General features: G+C 33.0%; 2 protein-coding genes across 2 annotated transcripts; one reads left to right on the top strand and one right to left on the bottom strand.

Moving 5' to 3' along the window:
* Positions 1-920: 920 nt before the first annotated feature.
* Positions 921-4513, top strand: LOC132266900 (triacylglycerol lipase OBL1-like). Its single transcript, XM_059767911.1, has 5 exons — positions 921-1703; positions 2433-2626; positions 3166-3199; positions 3374-3987; positions 4126-4513. The coding sequence occupies exons 1-5, from the start codon at positions 1391-1393 to the stop codon at positions 4426-4428; spliced, it is 1458 nt and encodes a 485-aa protein (XP_059623894.1). The 5' UTR covers positions 921-1390; the 3' UTR covers positions 4429-4513.
* Positions 4514-11341: 6828 nt separating this feature from the next.
* Positions 11342-12091, bottom strand: LOC132316520 (uncharacterized). The gene has a single exon (XM_059814995.1). It carries the CDS (start codon positions 12089-12091, stop codon positions 11342-11344), a length of 750 nt encoding a protein of 249 aa, XP_059670978.1.
* Positions 12092-26813: the final 14722 nt, after the last annotated feature.

Below are 26813 nucleotides of genomic sequence, written 5' to 3'. Positions count from 1 at the left end.
TTTATTAACTTAAAAAAAATGACTGATGAGGTGACAAAGTCACATAAATTTACATCCACCTCAATCCTCTAAGCTCAAATTAAGTGGACTATTTAGCATGTTCTTCATAAATTAACCTAGCTTATTCATTTTAAATCATGATCAAATTTTTATTTAAAATTAAGGAAAAATTACATATAAATGGACTCAAAGTTTCATATTTATTTAGAGACTGAGTCAAAGTTTCATATTTCTCTAAAATGGATTGCTGAGGTGGCACATTGTTTTTTACTGTTTAAAAAATTGTGGTGCCTAAAATGTCCTTTCCTAACAAAAAAGTAGTACCTTCAGTTCAAAAAAGTAGTACCTTCGGAGAAAAAGTAGTACCTTTGCGGGTATTTAAAAAACATGATACCTGGACACCAAAAAGTAGTACCTTCAGTTCAAAAAAGTAGTACATTCGAAAAAAAAAGTAATACCTTCGCGGAAGGGTATTTTAGGCACCACAATTTCTAAACAGTAAAAAATCATGTGCCACCTCAGCAATCCATTTTAAAGAAATATGAAACTTTAACTCAGCCTTTAAGTAAATATGAAACTTTAACTCCATTTATATGTAATTTTCCTTAAAATTAAAGCACATGTGATAGTGGAAGGTTTTTCAATGCCATATATTCTCTTTTTCCAAGTCCCAACAAAGCAACTTCTATTAAACTGATATCAAATTATCTAATGGCATAAATTCAGAGGTTGTGGCAGCCAGCTGTTTTGTCACGTCTTCATGCTCATATATGGCCCATATGCTGGGATTATATCATTGAAATTTCCGCGAGGCACACCAAACTAAGTTAGGTTGCTGTCAATTTACATATATATATTACTCCGTATTTTTTATTTGTGATAAAATCAGAACTTATTGCCCCGTATATAAATTTTTTAAGGATCACGATTACAGACATGATTCAAACTTTATCCAGTTTGTGTGGACAGATCGCTCTGTGTATATTCTGTGAAGTGAATTAGTCAAAGCAAGTCCCAAACAACCGATTAAAAAAAAACAAGAAAAGAGGAGGAGGAGGCGGCAGCAGCAGCTAGGTAAGTTGTTTCCTCTCAACCTTCCATGTAAAATCCCAGAAGGTCCAAAAATGTGGAAAACGCGTACCATTTAATTAAAAGGTGATCATATGCCCTACTTGAGTGTACTTAATTTGATTCAGCCCTACTGTACAAATCATACTTAGCCACCAAAATTGATTGTCCTTCAATGATAAATTTTTCCATGAGCAGATAACCAAACTTTTCTATATAAGCACACACATGGCTCTAAAGTTGAGTCCAAGGCAATAGAAAAAAATAATAATAATTTCCCAATTCATCATCTCATTCTTTCTTTCCAAATCAAACAAAGGCCATGGCTATCAACAGGTCTATGTCCATCTCCAAAAATTATATGCTGTTGAAGCCAGAAGAGGTCCAACTCTTTGATCTCATTCGCATCCTCTTCTTCCGTGACATAGAGAAAAGGAACTTCGTGAACACTCCCGAAGGGGTTCATGATGAACCTTTCATGCGTCGATGGCTCATCTTCGTGTCCATCTTAGTTCAGAAGGGGCTGCAGACTGTATCAGCACCTTTGGCGAGGTTCGGTAGCAATCTAGAGATGTGGCTAAACCTTCTGTCAAATAACGGCAACTTCCTTAAGCTTGCGTGGAATTTTTTACGCGGTTAGTTCTCTATTTTGATCACTTCATTATCATTTCTTGCTAATTTTTCATCTACAACGCATTTCATGAAACTAAACTAATAGTAGAATTCATATCGATCAGTAGCTTTGAAAATCATAGTGTACCTTCTTTTGCTAGGCTCTTAAGGTCCCTTGCACATCCATGATCGCCGGCTAAAATGTGATAACATATGTCTTCTCAGATTAGATTGTCTCCAAAAAAACAAATGATTAATTGTGTTAATTATTTACTCGTATTTATTAATCGGATGCAAATAATTAAGGGTTAGTCCAAATTAAGTCCAAGCAAATGGGTAGTTAGCTAAACAAGATGTAAGCATCAATTATTCTATTGCTGGAACCAAATTAAAGTAATGCATTTTGTAGGACCTCCTAATCCTTACAGCTCAAGAGCATCTATTACAACCAATTGTTCTGTCTCTCACTAATAAAATCAATATTCTACAACGTGTATCACGCCTAATTGCAATTAAATTTTCCGAACCATGATCGATCTAGATCTTTTAAAATCATAGAGATTTGTATAAAACACAATTAATGAAACACATTTTGTACTTCAGTTGTGACAACATGTTGCCTAATATATGACACTTTTCATTATTTGTTTTTTCTTCTGACCTTTCTTTTAACAAGCTTAGGTTTTATTTAAAGTTTATGAGTTTAAAATATATGATATGGCCATAGAGCTTATGCATTTTAAATTTTGCAGGGAAAATGGTAACACCAGAAAAGTCATGGCCTACTTTCTTGTCATTCAATGGAAAGATTGACGATCGGGTTGAGTTAGACAAGAACATTAAGCATGGTGACAGCAGATACTATGGTGCATTTTCTGTGATGGCTGCTAAAATATCATATGAGAACAAAGATTATATCAAAAAAACAGTGGAGGACCTCTGGAAGGTACAATGCAAATGTTGAACATATATACATATATACCGGGAAAATATATATATATATATACACACACACATTAGTGATATATAGGACTAAATTAACAATTGGTTAATTAGTAGCTTTCATGAACATACTGTCCCATGAATAGATTGATGCTTTACATCGAATATATATAAGCTATTACTTTACGACCAGTATGAGCTAGAAGGATCTCTTTTATTGGGGAATAAAAGAAATAATATTGTTGCTAAAAAAGGGTACAACTAAATTATTTTTCACAAAAAGTCTCATAATCTTTATGCTTTTGTAACGTATTTTCAAGTTAAATAATTCAGTTGTAGACTTTTTGAGAAACTTTTATGAGTTAAATACAGTTCGTTCTCCATTACCTTGCAATAAAATAACTTGGGTATATTATATATATTCTCATAGATAAGCTTCTTTAAGAGCGGTCCTTAGGAAATTAATTAATACATATACAATATTTTCATAGTACAATTTGAATCCTACAATTAATCTAATTATATAGTTTTATATATGTGCAGATGGAATTCTTGGGCTTCTATGATTTTTGGAATGGTGAGAAAGCATCCTTTGTTATACTTTTTCATATTCTTCTTAGATAGACCACAAAAATTAGAAAAGTATTTTTTATTATTATTTTTCTTTCCCAAAAGTTTAAGCAAACACGTTGCACTCACAACATTATTCCTAACTAGATTATACCATCTGAACTAACGTCATGTTTTGTAGAATTTCAAGAAAAAGCTACCACGCAAGCATTTATGCTTCGCGACAAAAATGTTGATCCAGAAATGATTGTTGTGGCCTTCAGAGGCACAGAAACCTTCGATGCAGATGCATGGTGCACAGACTTTGACATTTCTTGGTACGACTTTCCGGGCATGGGCAAAGTGCATGGTGGCTTCATCAAAGCTCTAGGGTTGCAGAAAGATGCAAGTTTGCCTGATGAGATCGAAAAAACCGATGATGAACACGCCACGGCTTACTATTCCATCAGGGAAAAGCTTAAAGAACTTCTGAAAACAAATGAGAAATCGAAGTTCATAGTGACCGGTCACAGCTTGGGCGGTGCCCTAGCGATTCTGTTTCCGGCAGTGTTGGCATTGCATAAGGAGGAAGAGTTGTTGAAGAGGTTGGAGGGTGTGTATACATTTGGACAACCAAGGGTAGGAGATGATGAATTTGGGGAGTTCATGAAAGAGCAATTGAAGAACTACAGCATACCATATTATAGATTTGTTTACTGTAATGATATTGTGCCTAGGTTGCCATATGATGACTCCACACTCACGTTTAAGCACTTTGGGACGTGCCTATACTACAATAGCTTCTATAAAGGCGAGGTAAGCATCTCTCTCTCTAACACACACTCTCTCTCCATAGTCATATATATATATATATACACACACATACATACATATATATATGATGTATGTGTACAATTTTAAAACTAGTTCTATTTTCTTGTTTTGATGATGCAGGTTGTTGAGGAAGAACCAAACAAGAATTACTTCTCTCCATTTGCCGCGATACCGAAGATGATAAATGCGTTCTGGGAGCTGATAAGAAGCTTCATCATTCCATACACGAAGGGACCGGACTACAAAGAAGGGGGTACTCTTCGAGTGCTCCGGTTAATCGGACTGCTAATTGCAGGTGTACCGGCTCATTCAACCCAAGAATACGTTAATTGCACTCGGTTAGGATCAGCAGACGTATATCTCCCAGTTCATGATGATCATGCCAAAAGCAACACGAATTCAGAAGAACCCAAGAATTTGTAACTCACTGTGTTTGGGTATGAATTATTGAAACAAGCTTATTGAATTGATTGATAATCGGATCCAAATTATTTTTATCATTGGTACTTGCAAACCTAGCAATGGGTGTGATTTCTATTCACAAGACAATCTTTCATTCAATCAAGTACAGTCAGGTCTCTAGACTCCTAAGTCTAAGAACATTTTTTTTTTTTACTGCTACTAGTTTGTTTGCATAGCAAAAAACACATAGACACGGACACATATAAGTTACTTTGTATAAAACCTCAAAGAGTTGTCTTAAATGGATAAGAACTTGACTCTATATAAATTACTCTGAATCCTCTACTGTGCTAGCCGTTTTAATCCCTTTTTTGGTCTTGTGACTTTCTATCGCAAACACAATAATTTTATACCGCTTATGTAGCAACAATGTTGTTGGATAGAGTAGCCACGCAATGATTCTCCTTGCACGGGTAGACCTTGGTGTCGAATGTCAGAAAAGGTGTGTCCTAGACACTAATTAATTTTTCGATGAAATGGCATGACCCATTCAACAAGTGGTATCAGAACCAAAATCAAATATCATGAGTTCGTAAGAATGTCATCGTGTGAGGGAGGGAGGAGGGATTTTTGGTCAAGGTAACACGCAATGCCACTTTGGAATCGAATGCCATAAAAGGCCAAATGTTACGTCATTACTTATGATGTTACATTTCGTGACGTAGCGATTGCATGACAACGAGGACCATTTCCAGCATCACAGACCTATATATTCCAACTTACCTTTAAAGTGTAGGACCATTAGTATATGAAGGGGAAACATCCCACTTGTTTTACCTTGAATGTGATTGTGGTGTGCGTGGCTAATACGAAGTGAAGGTGTGTGTGAATACAAATGTGTCGGTGCCTAGTGAGTGTTAGTGTGTGTAGTGCTGAATGTCAAGAGAGCAAGCAGAAAGTATGGTGAATTCTGTTTGCAACACATTAAATGCCTCGACGGATGAAGCAATACATGTATATTTATAAATCCGTGCACATGTAGTGAAGCTAGTTAGGGAAAGAGAATTTAGAAGTGAGTCTATCCTTCGTTTTTGAGCAGACACCTCATTTCCAAAGTTATACCATCATTTTCAATGGCTATCGTTTTTACGCTCTGAGCGTGTTCTTGCTTTCATACTTTGTGCGTATTTTTATTCTCATTTTTACAACGTGTGACTTAAATTTTGCCACTTTTGTCTTCCTATCATTCACCATTTTTTTCGATTCAGGTAGAATAATATGGGGTACTTGTTTTCACTCTTTTCTCTCTTTCTTTTTTTCCTGATTTGGGATTTGATAATTGTACGCCAATTTAGATTACTTTTGCAGAGTTATAAGCTAATTGAGGTGTTCTGTTTTTTTTTATCATTTTACAATGGAGGGTGTGTTCGGTTACATGAAATTAAAATTGGTAGAATTTAAAAATAATAATAACAATAATAATAGTTATTTAGAAAAAAAAAATAAAAAATCAAAAAAAAAAATTAGTTTAATTTTGTTAGTTGTTTTTTTCAAATTCTACGAATTTCAATTTCAAAACAAAACTCCAATTCCATACAATTCAACACGCCAAAATATTTTTTACTTTGTATTCTTCATGAATCAATGCTCGTGGCATGCGAGCAGTGAAGATGATACATACATTCCATAGCTTGTTTTGTGCACTTTATTGGTTTCCCCGCATGAAAGCAAATTAATTTTTTGATTAAATTAATTATATTCACCATTTCAGTGGGATGTGAACAAAAAAGACATGCGAGAATTTATAAAAGCATGTGAAATGTGAACAGCGATATTGAATGTTAAAGTTATACATAGAGATCTAAATGACTAATTTTATTTTTATAGTTTACTTGTACCATTTTGCCATTCTTTTTAATCACCCTAGCTATGGAGTTTGGCACGGATCTCTACTCGTACGTAGGGAGGTCACTGAAATAAAACTAAATTTTTTGTATCTTTTCTTTCATCACGTTAAAGGTATTAAAATTATTAATATAATTTTGCAAACTTTGAGTGGTTTTATTTCGCATGAACATTTGTTAAATTTTAATTCAAATTATGTGTGTGTATATATATATATATATATTTTTTCTAATCTTGATCTAATTGAACGGGCTTGAAGGGGGCTCAAGCGACAGATTATGGTTAAAGAGGATTTTTATTTTTGTGAGTGAGAATTAAAAGTTGATAAAAGGGTAATATTGAAAAAAAGTTTAAATTTTTAAATTTATTTGAAAATAGATTTCAAAAATAGGATTTCTTTGTCTAAATAAAAATTTTATAAGACTTGGTTGTTGCAAAAGTATTACTAAGTTATAATTTTTCATATATATATATATATATATATATATTTGGAAGGTTAATTTTTCCTATATTATTTCCTGTGTTTCTAAGACTTTGAAGTTACTGGAAGTAGTAATAAGTAATGTTCACTCTGAAATGGTTAGTTAATGCAAGTGTCCAAAATAGTGAGGGTTAATTTGATCCATTAAAAGTAGTTAGAAAAGTGTGCAAGATACTTGATTCTCGAATAAGTGTGGAACAGTCCTTTCATGAGAGCGGAGGAGGATTCTATATGATGTTTGTACAACATAGGAGTTGTAGAGAATTATGGATGATTGTAGGTAGTACTTTAAATATCATAGAATATTTTAGAATAGTAAAAAAAATCATTGTAGAGCTGGAAAATTCTGAAGTGTAATTCTTAACCATTCATTTTAATGTATTTTAACGGTCCATTGGAGTGGAGGACAATAAGGATTGAAGAATATCTTATTTGTAAGCAACAACTTTCTGCTTAATAATGGTGGTTGTTATTGCACTTCACAAAGAAATCAAAATTCTTTGTTCTTTTTAAAAATTAGCTAGATAATAGTAGATGATTAAATATGTTTGACAAGTAGGTAAATAATAGATTATTAAATCAAATGTCGATGAAGATTACCGTCTTCATTAACGCTCACTAGGGTGTTTTTTTTTAAAAACAATTTGGTGTTTTAAAAGTCAAATATGAAAATAAATGCATTAGAAAAAAAAAAAAAAAAAATGAAAAAAAAAAAAAGAGTAAACATTACCTTTCAGATGAAGAACTATAACTCACCATATCAACATTCAACTTGTAGTGTTGTTATTTTTTTCAAAAAGTTTGGTATATAACTAGAATATGAAAATAAATATATTACAAAAAAATAATAATAATAGACACTAACTTTCATCACTATTAGCCTATTGAAAAAAAAAAAAAAAATTACCAATTCATAAAAATAAAAGATCTCAAGTAAACAACAAAATATTCTTCGTTCAATCGGAGTAGAATCCTCAAAAAAAAAAAATAAATAAATAAATGGAATGTGGTATTATTTACCTGATTAGAATGGTTCATGTAACTCCTTACCATGTGCTCATAGCTATTATTTGGTAAATGTGGTGTAGCTAGAAAGATAGCGATTATTAATTGGTCGAAAAGGTTTATGAAATATTATAAAGAGGACTTGCAAAATCGGCCCAATCAATCAAATGTTTAATATTGCAAAAAAATAAAAATAAAATTCAGATGTTTACAGTCACATGTAACATTTTTCAGACCCCAAATTTTTCCATCAAAAAGTGCTAGCCTTTCTTGTTTCTTAAAGTTCGATGTGCAGTAGACCCTAATCTCACACTGTCACGCTCCAAAAATTCTAACATAAGAGTCATTGTCCAATACTAAAATGTGTTGCGTGACTCACATCATACATTCACCATAATCCATGATTAAATCAATAAGAAAACATTTTATTAAAAAATCCATCAATCCAAAGGAAATCTGTTACATCCCCAACTAATTTAAAAAATTCCACCAACTAAGTGATTTTTATTACAAAGTGTTTACTAAGAAAGAATAATAAAATCAAAATGTAGAAATCCAAAAATCTCTTTCTCCCATTGAGCATCCTTTGTAAGCTAAATCCATGTGCACCTGAAAGTAATAAAGGGGTGAGCTCACAAGCTCAGCAAGAAATTGCTAAACACTATCATCGTTCAGCAAGTCAATCCTTACTTATAATCCGTATATATATACATATAAGTGACCACAAAATATCTACTAATCATCGTCGTTCTATAACATTAACTCAACCTGTGAACTTGTAACCCATTTAGAATTTAAATTACTAAAATTCCAATTACCTCACATGAGCCCTAGCTCCTCTCAACTAGTTGGCGTTCTAATGCCAATACCTCACATAAGCCCTTGGCTCCACTCCAAATAAATGGTGTGAATTGCATAGTCCCTGACTACCAAATACACACATGTGGCTGGGTTGTACGTCTACTAACTCAGATGGCCCCTGACCACGTCCACATACTAAGGGCACCTTTAGCCCAATGGCCATAGCAAAAGAATAATTTCACTACCGAAGATAGTCCCTGACTGTGCTCAACAAACTCATCATTGTATAAGTCACAGACTACTGCTCCAACTTGTTCAATCACATCAATTAAACACTAAATATACTTAATTAATTCTTACTCATAATATCATGAATTTATCAAACACCTTAATTAATGATTAATTAATTAATTCATAAATACTAACATACCAGTACCAACTCAGTAGTCTCAACCTCAATATCATTAATTTTGTATACTTCCTGCTTATACCAACCAAGTCATAATCAATCATCAACACAAAGTCAACCTTAAATTACTAATTATAATAACTCCAAAATGTAACATAACCTATGGCCTTGAAGAAAAGTTATATATATCAATGACTATTTTAATTCATGACATGCAAAACCTCAAAACCCATTTACTCCCAACCACCACCTTCATCTTATTCATTACTCCAATAATTTAATACTTTTAATCACCATTATCAATTCATGTGTGATAACTAAAGCAATTTTCATTCTCTGTAAAATACAGAACTCCAAGCATTTACTCTTTTTCAAACCACACAATGACTTATACTCCATTAGGATAACCTCTGTTAAATATGCTATGAACATGGTCCCACAACCTATAAACCAGTCCTTAATTGATTGAAATAATCATCTCATCTTGGTTCAATATCTCTTTTGTTACTGACTATACAAGTTATGAAACAAATTCTTCTGACAATAATTTATATTAACGACAACAAAACTAGAAACCTAATCTATGTAAATATAGTTACTGTGTCATCTATGAATACATATGCACTATAGTGCTCTATTACAGGCCACACAAAAGTCCAATACATGTAATCAATTTAACTAAAATATAATTCCCAACCCCTGCAATAATATCAGTCTCTTTCTAAATCATGATTATATAAATACAATTAATAAATCAAAACAATCTACTCAAGCTTATCACTAGAATAACCATTATGAGATAACAAAGGAATAATAACGCATAAACAATGTCAGATTTATAATGCGTCATAAACTCAAGGCTAATTCTATTGGAGATTGACAAAATTCCAAAATGACTTGTAAACATCACTAGTAATTCTCCACAGTGCCCTTATACAAGAATAATCCAGAAGTACAGAATATAGCACCATACAAATCTATAACATCATATTAACTCAGTGCTTCTATATGCAATCTCCACCATTCTAACCAAATCAAAATTCATGAATTCTATAATTAAATCATAAATAGTGATCTTAGCACAAATATATAAAAGGGGTTACAAGCAAGAATTAACTTGCCTTCAAATTCACTATTATTTTGAGCAGATTATGACTTTGCGATATCATTGAAAAGAAATCCTTAGAATAGCTTGTATATGCCGAAATGCGCAGATACCTCCTAATTTTTAATGAGATACGAGAGATAGATATATGCCCAATGGTTTAGTTCATAAAGAACTCTTTTGAACTTTTAAAATACAGGATAATAGTTAATTATCTAACTAAAAGATACGTTAAAAAAAAAAAAAAAAAAAAAAAAAAAAAAAAAAAAAAAATCCTAACTAACTTCTCTAATATTTCCAATAAATACATCTAATGATAAATGTTTTTTTTTTTTTTTTTTTTTTTTTTTTCACGGGTATTACATTCTACCCTCTTTAAAAGAAATTTCGTCCTCAAAATTTACGCACCTTTATTTATGGTCTTGAGACTCTGCCTTAGGATCCTCTTCAAGATCATCCTCTTCATTTTTCATTTCTTTCAGAGGAACTGGGTTTGCATTGTGTCCGCAAAATGGAGGCCAATCTCGTACACAAGAAACCTTTCTCGGTTTATACTTTGGGATATCACCTATTGGAATAGAACTTTTGATATCTATTCCCGCCTTTTGAGTTCTCCCTCACATACAAGCCGATAAATTGACCTTTTGCTCCCGTTTGTCCTCATTAATTTTTTTTCCAGTCATCCTGATTCTAAAATGCAATCAGATAATAAAATAAAAGCCCATCTAATTTTTTTTTCACTCATAAAATAATGACAACCATCCAATAATTATCAATGAATTTACAAGACTTTATAAATCTAAATTTATTCATGTCCAAATGAAAAGAACAAACCAAATGTTCAAAGATAAAAATGCTTAGCTACCATTAATAGGTAACCATAAACCTCTACTTTATTCCTATGCCAAAAGCTAAAGAGAGGGGGAAAAAAAAAAAATCATACTAATAAATTCCCACTTCTTCATTCATAATCTCTTTCTCCCACTTCTGCAGTTGCGGTTCCTTTTCAGCTGTCTCAGAACTATTACGTGGCTTTGGACAAAACCTTGCCATATGTCCGCTCTCCAAACAATTATAACAATTTCCCCAGAATTTATATGGTTCCTGTCCCGTTTTTGTTGGCCCTACTGATTTGATTTGTCTAGAACCTTCAATTCTTTGTCGTTTCCATTTCTGCTCATTTTGATCGTCTCTTGAACCCCATTGGCCACGTTGGAATTGATCATTCTTACTTCCTTGAGCTTCTTAGAAAGTACCCTTTCCTTTTCCTTTCTTTTGTGACCGTTACTCCTTTTTTCTTCTGAAAAATATTGTTGTTATTTTCTTCAATTGCCATGGCACATTCCACAACCTTTGCATAAGTGTCACACCTATACCCGACTACCAATCTTTTGACATGGGAGATCAGACCCCACTCAAACTTTCGAATCTTGTGTTCCTTATTAGCTACTATGTGAGGAGCAAATCGAGAGAGTTCCGTGAACTTTATCTCATAATCACTAACCGTCATTGTATTGCTTTGTTCTAATTCCATGAATTCAATTCCTTTCTTTTTTCTCACGGACCGCGGAAAATGTTTTTCATAGAACTGTGTCTTAAATTCTTCCCAAGTCATAGCAGCTATGTCTACAGTAGTCCTAGTCACGGTTTGCCACCACTGGCGTGCCTCACCCCACAAGAAAAATGCAGCTATCATCCTTTTCTGCACTTCAGTACAGTCCATCATCTCAAAATACTTTTCCATGTCATCGATCCATTTTTTGGCCTTAAGTGGATCAGCAGCTCTAACGAACTTAATAGCTCCTAATTTGCGTATGTCCCTTATGTATGTAGTCATGGGAACTTGTTCCGCATTAGGATTCGGCATTTGAAGTGCCTCGTCTATTTGGCCCATGCCACGGCCTGCACCGCCCTGATTGGCGCCTCCTTGACCTCTGTCTCTAGCAGGTCGTCCTCGACCTCTACCAGCGGCCGACATCCTATTTAATGAAAAAAATTGATATAATCATTAGTTTTAACGATTAATTAAACCTAAGATGGAGCATGCTACGAAAGTAGATAATCTACGCATTTCATAACACATTTCATATCTTAAATTCCACTCTTACAACATTCCCTTCACCCTAGGATTCTTAAACCTAATGCTCTGATACCAAACTGTCACGCCCCAAAAATTTTAACATAAGAACCATTGTCCTATACTAAAATGTGCTGCGTGACTCACATCATACATTCACCATAATCCATGATTAAATCAATAAGAAAACATTTTATTAAAAAATCCATTAATCCAAAGGAAATCTGTTACATCCCCAACTAATTTAAAAAATTCCACCAACTAGGTGATTTTTATTACAAAGTGTTTACTAAGAAACAATAATAAAATCATAATGTAAAAATCCGAAAATCTCCTTCTCCAACTGAGCCTCCTTTGCAAGCTAAATCCATGTGCACCTGAAAGTAATAAAGGGGCGAGCTCACAAGCTCAGCAAGAAATTACTAAACACCATCATCGTTCAGCAAGTCAATCCTTACTTATAATCCATATATATATACATATAAGTGACCATAAAATATCTACTAATCATCGTCGTTCTATAACATTAACTCAACCTGTGAACTTGTAACCCATTTAGAATTTAAATTACTAAAATTCTAATTACCCTCACATGAGCCCCTAGCTCCCCTCAACTAATTGGCGTTCTAATGCCAATACCTCACATGAGCCTCTGGCTCCACTCCAAATAAATGGTGTGAATTGCATAATCCTTGACTACCAAATACACACATGTGGCTGGGTTGTACGTCTACTAACCCAGATGACCCCTGACCACGTCCATATACTAAGGGCACCTTTAGCCCAATGGCCATAGCAAAAGAGTAATTTCACTCCCGAAGACAGTCCCTGACTGTGCTCAACAAACTCATCATTGTATAAGTCACAGACTACTGCTCCAACTTGTTCAATCACATCAATTAAACACTAAATATACTTAATTAATTCTTACTCATAATATCATGAATTTATCAAACACCTTAATTAATGATTAATTAATTATTTCATAGATACGAACATAACGGTACCAACTCAGTAGTCTCAACCTCAATATCATTGATTTTGTATACTTCCTGCTTATATCAACCAAGTCATAGTCAATCATCAACACAAAGTCAACCTTAAATATCTAATTCTAATAACTCCAAAATGTAACATAACTGATGGCCTTAAAGAAAAGTTATATATATCAATGGCTATTTTAATTCATGACATGCAAAACCTCAAAACACATTTACTCCCAATCACTACCTTCATCTTATTCATTACTCCAATAATTTAGTACTTTTAATCACCATTATCAATTCATGTGTGATAACTAAAGCAATTTTCATTCTCTGTAAAATACAGAACTCCAAGCATTTACTCTTTTTCAAACCACGCAATGACTTATACTCCATTAGGATAACCTCTGTTAAATATGCTACAAACATGGTTCCACAACCCATAAACCAGTCCTTAATTGGTTGAAATAATTATCTCATCTTGGTTCAATATCTCTTTTGCTACTGACTATACAGGTTATGAAACAAATTCTTCTGACAATAATTTACATTAACGACAACAAAACTAGAAACCTAATCCATGTAAATATAGGTATTGTGTCATCTATGAATACATATGCACTATAGTGCTCTATTACAAGCCACACAAAAGTCCAATACATGTAATCAATTTAACTAAAATGTAATTCCCAACCCCTACAATAATATTAGTCTCTTTCTAAATCATGATTATATAAATACAATTAATAAATCAAAACAATCTACTCAAGCTTATCACTAGAATAACCATTATGAGATAACAGAGGAATAATAATGTGATATCCCTCGGATCCGAGACATGGGTTGATCAGGCCCAAGCCCAGGCCCAAACCCGAAGGATATCGAACAATTAATATTTTAAAATGAACACAGAATACAAATTGAATAAGAATTAAAATCTAAAAGCTGAAAGAAACTAAAAGGAAATCCTTGAATCATAATTAATCAAATCTGATAATCCAAAACTCCATAAGTTTACAACTCGGGAATCCATCCATTGGACCCTTTATTAAAATTCTCAAACCAAAACTGAAATAATAGAAATAAAATCCACAACTATCATAGAGAAGATTCCTACATAATCGGAGGAATGAATATCTGTATCTACTTTGCACGTCCAAGCTCTAACCCTGGAACGGACAAACACCTGAAAAATAAAGGAGTGGGTCAGGCCCACATGCAAGTCCTGATCTACTACAATCCAAACAGTAATCCAATACGTAGATACATCCTAGGAAGACTCAACAATATCTAGAGTAGTCTATATATGTATATAGTACACACTATAGGACGCTCACTAGTCTAAAAAGGTTTGTCTCAGCCTGAATAGAGATACCATGCAAATTGCACATACTGTGGTCATGTGTATCTAGACCTACCAAGGAACAACACATTTGTCCAGCTATCCATCCTAGGCGATATACGCACCCTAACCATGGTCCTGAGACTCAAGCTCATACCATGGCACATATAATAAATATATGAAATCCATACTCCTCCTAGTACATAATACCATTCATCTGTGTGGTGATCTGGTACATGTATATCCATCCATCCTGAAACCATATTAAGTCATTCAACTATTTTGTTGACATGACACAAGTAGGTGATGGACTTAACTCATAGGGTTAATCCATACCTTAATCCAAATTAGGTAGGATTTAGTGTTTGACTAATCCATACCTAGTATGTCGCCGTCCCATACCGGTACATACAAATCCTCCATATAGCATAGTTATTAAAACAGCATTATATAATCAACAACCATAACCCAGAATATGCATTTGTATAAATTCATACATATATCAATATTAGGTATTCATTACAAAACCTAAATATCATGCTCCAATCATTTAAACTGCTAAAATAAATCATAGTGTTTAAATCCTCCAAAACAACCGATAAATTAATACAAATTAGACAAATTAAATATCAATTAAATCCAAACTAAGTATAATTAAATATAACTAATTCACCATAATTATAACACTATAAAAATATAGGATTATATATAATTGAATTATATATAAAAACTTTGCCAAGTTCCAGTCATATAAACCTAGCAAAAACAGTGCAACGTATAGCCATTATTTGAGTTCATTGCTCCTTTCCTTAAACCATTATTGTATTAAATGTTTTCAATATTTATTTAAGTCCCTAAAATTTAATTACATCTCACAGTAACTTTTAAATAGCCTTAGAAAACACTATGCAGCCCAAACAGCCCTTAAAACTCATTTTAGTGCGTTTCAAGAAAGAGCAGGCTCAATTAAAACATTGAGCCTACTCCATTTTTGGGTTAGAGCTGGCTCCTTCAGCATTGAGCCGACTCCAAACTCTAATAGAGCCGGCTCCTTTGCCTTTGAGCCGGCTCCTTTGTGTTTTAGAGCCTGCTCCATCCCCTTTAGCGGCCTGTTGCCCGTTCCAACTTTATCTTCTCCGACTCCGGTGATTACAGAGCCTCTGTGGTGTGTTCTAATTCTTATTCTAGATTCTTAGTCCTAAATAAGTTTAAACCACTGAGATCCAATACTAACATGTGTAGGAACACAAGTTTTAAAGCAACAATTACAACACCTCTGTTAACCAATTTAAACAAGCTGCGATAGATTTAATTCAGATTAATTTGATGCAATTAAATACTGTTCTAAGCACCTGTTCTAGAGTTCAAACTCAGTCCTAGATTAATTACTAGGCAACCATATGAATCGTTGATCTCAATTAAACAAGAAAATAAACATGTTACAGGAGAAACCAACTAACAAAAACCTAAAGAATTTTGGTATAACAGTTCCATTCAACGAAGTTAATTATCAGTTTAAACGTGTATAATAGATTGTTTAAGCATTAGTTTAATCCCTGGAGTCTTCCTAAGCATGCACAGAACACGAATTAACGGAAAAGAATAGAACAGAACTTGCCTTTAAGTTCAAAGTTGAAACACTGAATCCACGTCTCTGAGTTTTAGTTTTCCTTGCTCAGCCTTCCTATGCCCTCTCTGTAAATTACTCACTTTCTGTTTCTCTGCCCTCACAACTCTCTGTATCACTGTGTACGTGACTATGGTGAATAGGGTTTACAAAAACCCTTAGCAGATGTATACATATGTATTTATAGGCTTAAGTTGAAACCCTAACCTTAATCCTAAACCACCTATGGGTCGGCTCAAACTAAAACACGATGAAATTAAACAAAACCCTAATAATTTAAAACAGTTAAGTTACCTTTAAAATAATTAAACCAATTACAAATAAATCAATTAAAAATCAACAAAATTAAATAAAACAATTAAAGCAGTATTAACAATTAAATAGATAATAAATCCAGTCACAAAAATGCAGCACTTAATGTAAGTTAAATAAGTCTAAGAATTCAACAATTTATTAAATCAAAGAAAACAAGTAAACGAAATAATTAATTCAAATAATACAAATAAGTCAAATAATTAAAAAGTCAATTAAAACATAAATTAAATACCAGGACTATCCTTTTGAAATTAGGGGTATTACAAATAATGTATAAACAATGTCAGATTTATAATGCGTCATAAACTCAAGGCTAATTCTATTGGAGATTGACAAAATTCCAAAATGACTTGTAAACATCACTAGTAATTCTCCATAGTACCCTTATACAAGGGTAATCTAGAAGTACAAAATATAGCACCATACAAATCTATAACATCATATTAACTCAGTGCTTCTATATGCAATCTCCACCATTCTAACCAAATCAAAATTCATGAATTCTATAATTAAATCATAAATAGTGATCTTAGCACAAATATATAAAAGGGGTTACAAGCAAGAATTAACTTGCCTTTAAATTCACTATTCGCTTGAGCAGATTATGACTTTGCAATATCAGTGAAAAGAAATCCTTAAAATAGCTTGTATATGCCGAAATGCACAGATGCCTCCTAATTTCTAATGAGATACGAGAGACATATGCCCAGTGGTTTAGTTCATAAAGAACTTTTTTGAACTTTTAAAATACAGGATAATAGTTAATTATCTAACTGAAAGATACGTTAAAAATAAAAAAAAAAAAAAAAAAAAAAAAAAAAAAAAAAAAACTAACTCCTCTAATATCTCCAAGAAACACATCTAATGATAAATGTTTTTTTTTTTTTTTTTTTTTCACGGGTATTACATTCTACCCTCCTTAAAAGAAATTTCGTCCTCAAAATTTACGCACCTTTATTTATGGTCTTGAAACTCTGCCTTAGGATCCTCTTCAAGATCATCCTCTTCATTTTTCATTTCTTTCAGAGGAACTGGGTTTGCATTGTGTCCGCAAAATGGAGGCCAATCTCATACACAAGAAACCTTTCTCGGTTTATACTTTGGGATATCACCTATTGGAATAGAACTTTTGATATCTATTCCCGCCTTTTGAGTTCTCCCTCACATACAAGCTGATAAATTGCTTTTTTTTTTTTTTTTTTTTTTTCATGGGTATTACACACACCGTCAATGTAATGTATCCTAATTCTTTTATAAGATTTGCTAGCGGCTTTCTTCTTTCTTTCTCGCTCTCTTGTTTCTTTTTCTCTCTCAAAATCTAAACCACAAATTTATCTCTCTTATTTCTTTTATCTTTCTCTCAAAATCTAAAACCATAAATTTATCTCTATCTCTTCTTTCTTTCTACGACACAACTCCAAAAACAATTCTCTAAAAATAGATCGTTTTATAACTGAGTTTTTATAAATCAGTTTTTAAAAAACTGAATCAAGTAAAGTTTTTTTGTACAATTTATGAAAATATGAAATTGTTCTCAGAGTTACAAATGACCCTGAATCTCCCAAAATGATTCCATATATAACTATTGAGTCCAAAAAAAAAAATTTACTTATTATTATTTTATTTTTTCAAAAATTGATTCCAAAAGATTAACTTATTATTATTATTATTTTTTTTTTTTCAAAAATTGATTCCAAAAGATTAACGAAGGACAATTTTTTCTTCTCTTTCTTAAACTTGCATCTCTCCCTATTAATAATAGGGACAAATAATGTTAGTTAAAATCTCAACTTTTGCATTTCTTTCAGCATGGAATTCAGCTCTGCACTATCCATGTTGTACACAATCTAGTGCACAACATAAATAACTCCGCGCACGAGGGTACTCGAGTTCTCTAAGGGTGTGTTTAGTAACCCAAAACATTTTTTGTTTTCTGTTATCAATCCTTAAAAAGGAGAAACAAACACAAAAATCATGTTTAGTAATCTGTTTTTGCTTCCTCTTAATGAAAAACATTTCTCATTTTTATGAAAGAAAGAGAAAACATCAAAATGATGTTTCTTGTGTTTTTTTATTGTAGCAGAAGAAATGTTTTCACCATTGTTTCCCTCGTTTTTTACGCAACAACTGACATTATTCTTCCATTAATACACAACCACTGACATTACTCCATTAGTACTTTTATATTCTATATATGTATATTATACAAAATCTATTTTTATATTCTATATATATACATTATACAACTGGACGCCCTGTATTTTTTTTTTTTTTTCCTTTTTCTGATTGTTATACATGTATTGGTTGTGGTTTGTTTTCAAATTTTTTTGTTAATATATATGTATATATATAAAATATATTTTTATATTATATATATATACAATATACAATTGTACGCTTATCTTGCCCTGTATATATATATATATATTCCTTTTTAGATTATATCTTTTATTGTGATTAAAAGTTAGATTTTAATAGATAGATGAAAAAATAAATTAAAAAAATTTCCAAAAACAAAAAATTTTGTAACAAATGTTTTACTAAACACTACTTTTTGTTTTTTGTTATTAAAATTGTGACAACAGTAAAGGTTACTAAACATTATTTTTATTTTCTATTTTTACTTCGAAAAACAAAATGATGTTTCTATTTCTTTGCGGCTGCAAAAACAGAAAACGAAAACATTACTAAACGCACCCTAAGCCACTCATGATCAATATCCATTCCTGTTGTTCTGTTTAGATGGGCCTGTTGTTTAGGCAGAGTTGGGCTTGTTTGTTTGGGCTTTTTCTTTAGACTTTTGTGTTTGTAGATCTGCTGGGCTTTTTGCCTTTACTTTACGTATAGTCCTTTTCGTAGCAATAAATGTTCATTTACCCCAAAAAAAAAAAACCAAAGGAAAAAAAGACTCGACAGTGCATTATTGTTTCCGCTCATATGTGAAAGACTTTTAACATAGTCAATAAACTTGTTTGAGAATTAACTGCTGCTATAGTAATCATTAGTATATAACAAACTAAAAATAAAATAAATTGTTTTATAATAAGCGCTGAAAAGTGTGTATTTAAACTCCTTAATCTTGAATGTTCTAGGACCTTATTCTATCTTATTTTTTTGTTTTAGTCTAATTTCATATTATTTCCCTTTTGAGGCACTTATTTCCAAAATAAGTCAATTCAGCTGAATTAGAGCATTTAAAGAAGCAAGCCTAGTGAAAGAAATGAGCAAAATGGAAGCAAAGTAGTGAAAAAGCCTTCTCCGATTGATTGGACCAAGCTATGATCGATCACACTGTGATCATTCTAACCTTGCCATGATGGATCGAGCCTTTGTTCTTATCCTCAGGAAAATTTTCTATTCAATTGATCCAACATTTCCTCCGATCGATCGAACCCTTTTGATCTTATCCTCACCAACCACTTTTGTCCTTTTTCCCAAAAATATATCAGCCTTGTCCTTATCCAAAAAGTGCGTCGCCATGGTTCGATCGATCCAAGCAACCATGTGATCGATCGAACTGCCTCAAATTGCGTAAAAAATAGATTTCAAGCCAAATTAAGGGTATGCTTGTGGTGCAATCATTTGGAGGTCCTAGTGCACGAGGTCTAACTATTGGGTGTGACATTTAAGCTACCTATATAAGGATTTTGGCTGTTTTTAGTAAGGAGGTTAGTTAGAGAAGAGTATTTGGCTAAAGATTAGAGAGAAAAACATACAATTTGGGAAAGTTCTTCCACTCATCTAAGGTTTCTACCAAGAACACAAGAAGAAGAAGATGAATTCTACCATGGAGATAACCCTTGAGGGTTGGATGACAACATCAATGAGTGGCTAAACCATTCTCTTCGGGCTAGAAATAGCCCTAAGCATGCCTCCTAAATTTTGATGCTTTGTAATTAATGGGGATTTGTGTTGTAATTCTTGTCTTGACCTCTTATAGATATAAATCTTGTTTCTACATGATTTATGTAGTTTAATACTTTCAATTGATCATTTAATTCTACCCATATGTCTATGTATGCTAGAATGGATGTTCATGTGTTTATCTCTAGATTTTGTGACATTAATGCTTGTCTATGTATGTTAATATTATGAATCTAGTGATGGTCAAGGCATGGTGCTTAAATGGATTACTCTTGTGATTTATTTGATAGTTCATACTTATTTCTTGATGGATTGTACCACCTCCTTAGTTTAATTAGTTTAAATTTTCATGTCAATAGCTTAGTTGTAGTGTAATTGCCTTTTTTTCTTAGATAAGTGGACAATCCACTCTTATTGTTTGATATTCCATGCTCATGAATGCAAGTGATATATTTATCTAATTTAATGAGTATGTATTAATTGTGGACTTATGGAATGATTAATGGCTTAATTTGATATGTTGTGTTATTCACTAGATTGACTAGACAATACATTTTTACTTGGCCATCCATGTTTAATATTTCAATTAATGGCTCACAATTTCATTTACAACACATAATCCCCCTAATCCATCAAATATTAAATGTTTAGGAAAGTAATGCTTAGTGGTGAACTCTATAACCCAAGACTCCTCTCTCATATTCTCTACACCTTATTTGTTTTAGTTGTTTTACATTGCATTTCTTTAGTTTAAATTGTAGTATAATTCAACCAACAAACCCTCTTTTGATCATTCGACCTACTAATCCGACATTGATTCCAAAGTACCGATCATTTCCCTTGGGACGATCTCTACTTACTCTAACTACATTAATAGTTAATAGTGGTAGTAGCATTCTATAAATTCAAACTTGGTCACATTACATTTTACCACAATTGTGCAACTAGGTATTGACCACACCATTTTACTTCAAATTGAAAAAAATTACAACAGCTATGAACATGTCACAGAAACTACTCTCGTTTTTTTTTTTTTTATTATTTTTAATTAAACATTGAAAAGGCCAAAGAGACCCTGAAGTTATTTATTTTCTTTTTTATTATTTTATAATAAAAGAAGACATGTTCCTATATAATTGGCCACATTAATGGTCAGTAGAGGAGACCTAGTAGGTAAGTATAAAGATTGAGAGTTATTCATTTTAGAAGTGAGAGTGTCCTTTGTTTTTGAGCAAGTGTGGAGTAGTTCTTTAAACTCTTTTGAGATTTGAAATTTATTGGTTAAATAATTGTAATGATATCTCTTAAGTTACCATCGCACACTGATAAAACTTGGCTATCTTAATTGTTCTAAGACACCTTAGGTTTTACAATTTAAAAAGGGGTGAAATGACAAAATTGCCTCTTATTATTTAAATTGAATCATTTGTAATGTAAATAGTATAGTCCGATGTAGCCGAGTGGATCAGGGCAATGGATTGTGAATTCATACGACTTTTGTTCTTCCATATATTTATTCCGATTCAGTCTTTGAATTCTTCATTCCTTTTCTTAATTTCAGTGGTTTGAATTTATATATATATATATATAATGTCATCGTCAATGACCAAAAACCTCATTACACCTTTGAATTCAACACCCAAAAAATGTTCACACCCTAAAGATAGAGTACTAATCATTGGATTTTTTTTTTTTAATCACTAGTGTCCAACAACAACCGTTGAATAATATTAGGTTTCTTTCCTTTTAAAATGTTCAAATTACCAATAAACACGGTAGTAGATGATAATAATACTAATGGGAAATTTTTATCATTTTCCCATCCTAATTACCAAAGTTAAACATCACCGAATCTAACGTTATTCTCACTCTCTCTCTCTCTAAACCAAGAAGGACTCTATCTACAGAGAAGTAAAATACTTTAGTAGGACTTTGATGGATTTTAAAGTTTGGGAAAAGGGGAGGATTTGACCACTAACACAATTTAATTTAGGTTGCAAATATAATTTATTTTTTATGATCATTAATATAATAGTTATTATGTAGAAGCATGAAACAAATAATAACAAAGGATAAATAAGAGCAAAACACACACACAAGGAAGACAATAATTTACGTGGTTCGGCAATGTGCCTACGTCCACGGGAGCTCAAGATCAATGTTTGGAAATATCAAAACCCAAAAGGGTTACAAAAGGCTCACAACACTTATTACTCACTCAACGCACACTGAAGCTCATTCAACATATTCTTGGATATTTTATAAAGTCTTCCAACGTTCTCTATTTATAGGAAAACTGATGCATGAGTTTAGCTAAAATGCCGATAGTGGAGAGCTGATAAAAAAATGGTGGCAGACCCACGTTGATGACCCACGTCTGACAACGTCTACCAAAACAGTAACCTACGTCTGCTAAAACAGTAACCCACGTCGCAGACCCATGTCTGACCACGTCTGCCAAAACAGCGGGAGTGGCAGAGTATCTAAAACCACTATACTTTGAGCCAATAAAATGTGATAATAAGGGAGAGTGGCAGACCCACGTCTGACTCACGTCTGCCAACCCACGTCTGCCATAATCAACAATCTCCACCTTGGCAAAAAATATTTACATCTTCCGAAATGAAGTATTTTCAAACATGATCTTGAACTGCCTTCAAATGCGCCGAAAAAACGCTCAAACTCGTAGGATGTTAATCAAGTCTAAGCAATGCTCAAACTTGACCTTCGTTACAACCTTCGTCAGCATATCTGCGGGATTATCTACAGTCCCAATCTTCTGAAGGAGAATATTACCTTCATCCAAAATCTCACGAACAAAATGGAAACGAACATCGATGTGTTTTGTACGTGAATGATGAACCTGATTCTTTACCAAACAGATAACACTTTGACTGTCGCAATAGACATCGACATACTTTTGAATAATCCCCAAGTCCTCAATCAACCCATGTAGCCATATGGCTTCTTTAATGGCCTTTGTCACTGCCATGTACTCTGCCTCTGTAGTAGACAAAGAAACTGTAGGCTGTAATGTCGACCTCCAACTCACCAGTCCTCTAGCAAGTGTGAACACATAACCTGTAGTTGATCGACGTTTATCCAAATCACCAGTGTAGTCCAATTCCACATAACCAACCAAATGCTGACCAAGTCTATCATCCCGCTCAAACTTCAAACTAACATCCACAGTACCTTAGATGCACTGTAGAATCCACTTCATTGCCTGCCAATGACCTTTAATTCCTGGGTCATACATATACCTACTCACCATATTAACGGCTTGTGAAATGTCAGGTCTCGTACACACCATTGCATACATCAAACTTCCAACTATGTTTGCATACTGAACATAAGCCATGTGTGCACACTCTTCATCTGTGCTTGGAGATAATGAAGCATTAATCTTGAAATGAGGGGCTAAAGAGGTACTTACAGGTTTAGTATTTGAGTCCATACCAAAACGATGTAGCACCTTCTTCAAATATTGCTTCTGAGACAAACAAACAGTGCCCTTCATTCTATCTCTACTAATCTCCATTCCAAGTATCTTCTTAGCTTCACCAAGATCCTTCTTCTCGAACCTAGTACTCAACTGAATCTTTAACTTATTAATTTCAACTTTGCTCTTAGATGCAATTAACATATCATCAACATATAAGAGCAAATATACAAATGATCCATCACGAAGCTTATGAAAATACACACAATGATCAAAATGGTTTCTTATGTACTGTTGCCCTTTCATGAACTGATCAAATCATTTGTACCATTGCCTTGGACTTTGTTTCAACCCATACAACGTCTTCTTCAGTTTGCAAACCCAATTTTCTTTTCCAACAACCTTGAATCCATTTAGCTGAGACATATAGATTTTCTCCTCCAAATCACCATGTAAGAAAGCAATTTTGACATCGAGTTGAGCTAACTCGAGATCAAACTATGCAACCAAAGCTAGCAAAATACGAATGGAAGAATGTTTCACAAGAGGTGAGAATACCTTATTATAGTCAATCCCTTCCTTTTGTGCCTAGCCTTTCGCCACCAATTTAGCTTTGAATCTTACACTGTCTTGCCCTGAAGAGCCTTCCTTCTTGGTATATACCCACTTGCACCCTAAAGCCTTCTTCTCCTTTGGAAGTTAGACCAATTCCCAAGTTCGATTTGTATGAAGAGACTACATCTCCTCATCCATTGCTTTCTTCCAATCTACATTTTCTGAACTTCTGACAGCTTCTCTATAGGTAGATGGAATGGCATCATCAACTATGGGTAGTGCGTATGCCACCATGTAAGTAAACCGTGCAGGTTTATTTATTTCTCTTCTTGATCTACCAATTACAATAGAATATGGTTGTTGTGCAGTCTCTTGGATAGGAGCCTCCTTGTAATACCCCTAATTTTAAAAGAACAATCCTGAAATTTAATTTAATTATTTATGTGCATTTTTAATAAATTAATTGTTTAATTGCATTGTTAATAGGTTAATTGTTTACATTTTTATTATTTTTAATTATTTAATTGTTATTATTTAAATTACTTGAATTAATTGATTAAATTGTTTTTTATTGTTATTTGTTTTATTTGAATTATGGTAATTGTTTAATTAATTAAATAAGCTAATTAGTTTAATTAATTAAAGGCGTAAATTGGAGTTAGGGTTTTAGAAGTCACGTACGTGTAGCCGACTTAGGGTTGGTATTGTATTAGAATTTAAGTTTGTGGTGTGAAGCCTATATATATGTTATTATACGTCTATATAAGGGTTTCAAACGGGGGCGGAGCCAGAAATTTAGTTCAGGGGGGGCATATTAACACTGATAAAATAATTTTTTTCAAGCAGGCAAAAAATATAATAGTGTAACAACTATGCAGCAGAATAAGTGAATAAAAAATGAATTAGAAGAGAAAAAAGAAAAAATAATAAAATAATAATAAAAAAAGGTAAGTGCACATAAATTATGCATGAGTGCAAGAAAAAAGAAATTTTTAAGAAGAAAAAGGAATTTTTTAAGAAGAAAATGAAATAAAAAAAAATTTGAAGAATAAGAAGGAAAAGGAATAAAGAACTAAAGGCATTTTTAGAAATAGATAATTTTATGGGGATACTTTAAAATTTTATGAGGGTGTTTTATAAATATTTACAAATTATAAGCATAAAATAAAATAAAAGTTAGTGAATTCAGGGGCAGAAGGGCCATTTTATTAATTTGAGAGGGGGCATTGTGTCAATTTTTACAAATTTATATATAAAAAAATAAAAAAAATTTAATGGGACAGCATGGGCAGGGGGGCAGTTGCCCCCCCCCCCCCCCTGGGCACATGCTGCCTCCGCCCTTGGTTTCAAACAAACCCTATTCATGTATTGAGGCTGTGAGAAAACAAAGAGAAACAGAGAGAGCTAAAGAGAGGAAGGCTAGGGTTTTGGGCTTAAGCTAAGACTAAATCAAGGAGGGGAGTTTGGTGTATGTTACTGGACTGAACTAGGAGCAGCAGAGGTTGTGTAACACAACCGACGCTACTGGAGTTGATAGAGACGACAGTTAGAGATTTTAAACCAAAGTCTTGAAGGCAAGTCTCTGTTCTATTCTTTCCCTTTAATCTATGTTCTATGCATGCCTAGCTAGACTCCAGGGGATTAATACATGCTAAAATTGATTAGTCATGCATGCTTAACTGGATTAAAACAGAGAGTATATGTTTTTAGTTTCAATTTCTTATTTTGAATGATTCTGAAATTCTTGATGCATAATTTATGTTTAAGTTTAAATCTTTGCATGTAAAAACATCAAAAATAACTTAGTATGGACGTATGGGGCTTAGGTTGAAGCTTAGAGGCTTTAACAATGGAGTTTTAGGGTTTACAGAGGCTGAACAGACGGAGAACAAACGGAGAAGACGATGTCAGCACAAACTCAGCCGACTGAGTTGGGGACTCAGCAGACTGAGTTGGGAACTCAGCCGACTGAGTTGGCAGTTCAGCCGGTTCAGTTGGACCGCGACCTGGATCCTCGTTTTAATTGCCCGAAATTGTTTTGGAACCTATTTTAAGTAATCTAAATGGGTTAAATGGACTTTGGATGGTTCTAAAATGCATAATACACTTCTTATGCTTAAGAAATTTGACAATACGGATATGTAAATAATTTTTATAAATTATTTAAAGGATGAATCAGTATAAAAGCATACAACTTAGCATACTGATAATAGATGGAAAGAGCCAAATTGTTTAGTTAAATTTTGGGTAACGTAATGGATTATAGTAAGATTATAAATCTTATATTGGATGCATGATAGATCATTTTATATTTAAGGTTTAAACTATGCATGCTCTGGATGTTAATTGTTGGAATATCAAATTCTCTAGTGCAATTACATGAATTAATGCTGGGATTTATAATGCTGAAATTTTAAATACTTTTCTGCAATGATATGGATAATGGTTTGGATTGTAAATTACTATCTTATTATTATGTTTTGTAATTTACATGG

The sequence above is a fragment of the Cornus florida genome, unplaced genomic scaffold (genome assembly GCF_030987335.1).
Source record: "Cornus florida cultivar Cherokee Brave unplaced genomic scaffold, ASM3098733v1 CherokeeBrave_3.0.0_Hap2_Chr07, whole genome shotgun sequence".
Classification (NCBI taxonomy): domain Eukaryota; kingdom Viridiplantae; phylum Streptophyta; class Magnoliopsida; order Cornales; family Cornaceae; genus Cornus; species Cornus florida.
Note: the sequence above shows the minus strand (reverse complement) of the source record. Positions and strands in the feature narration are given on the sequence as shown.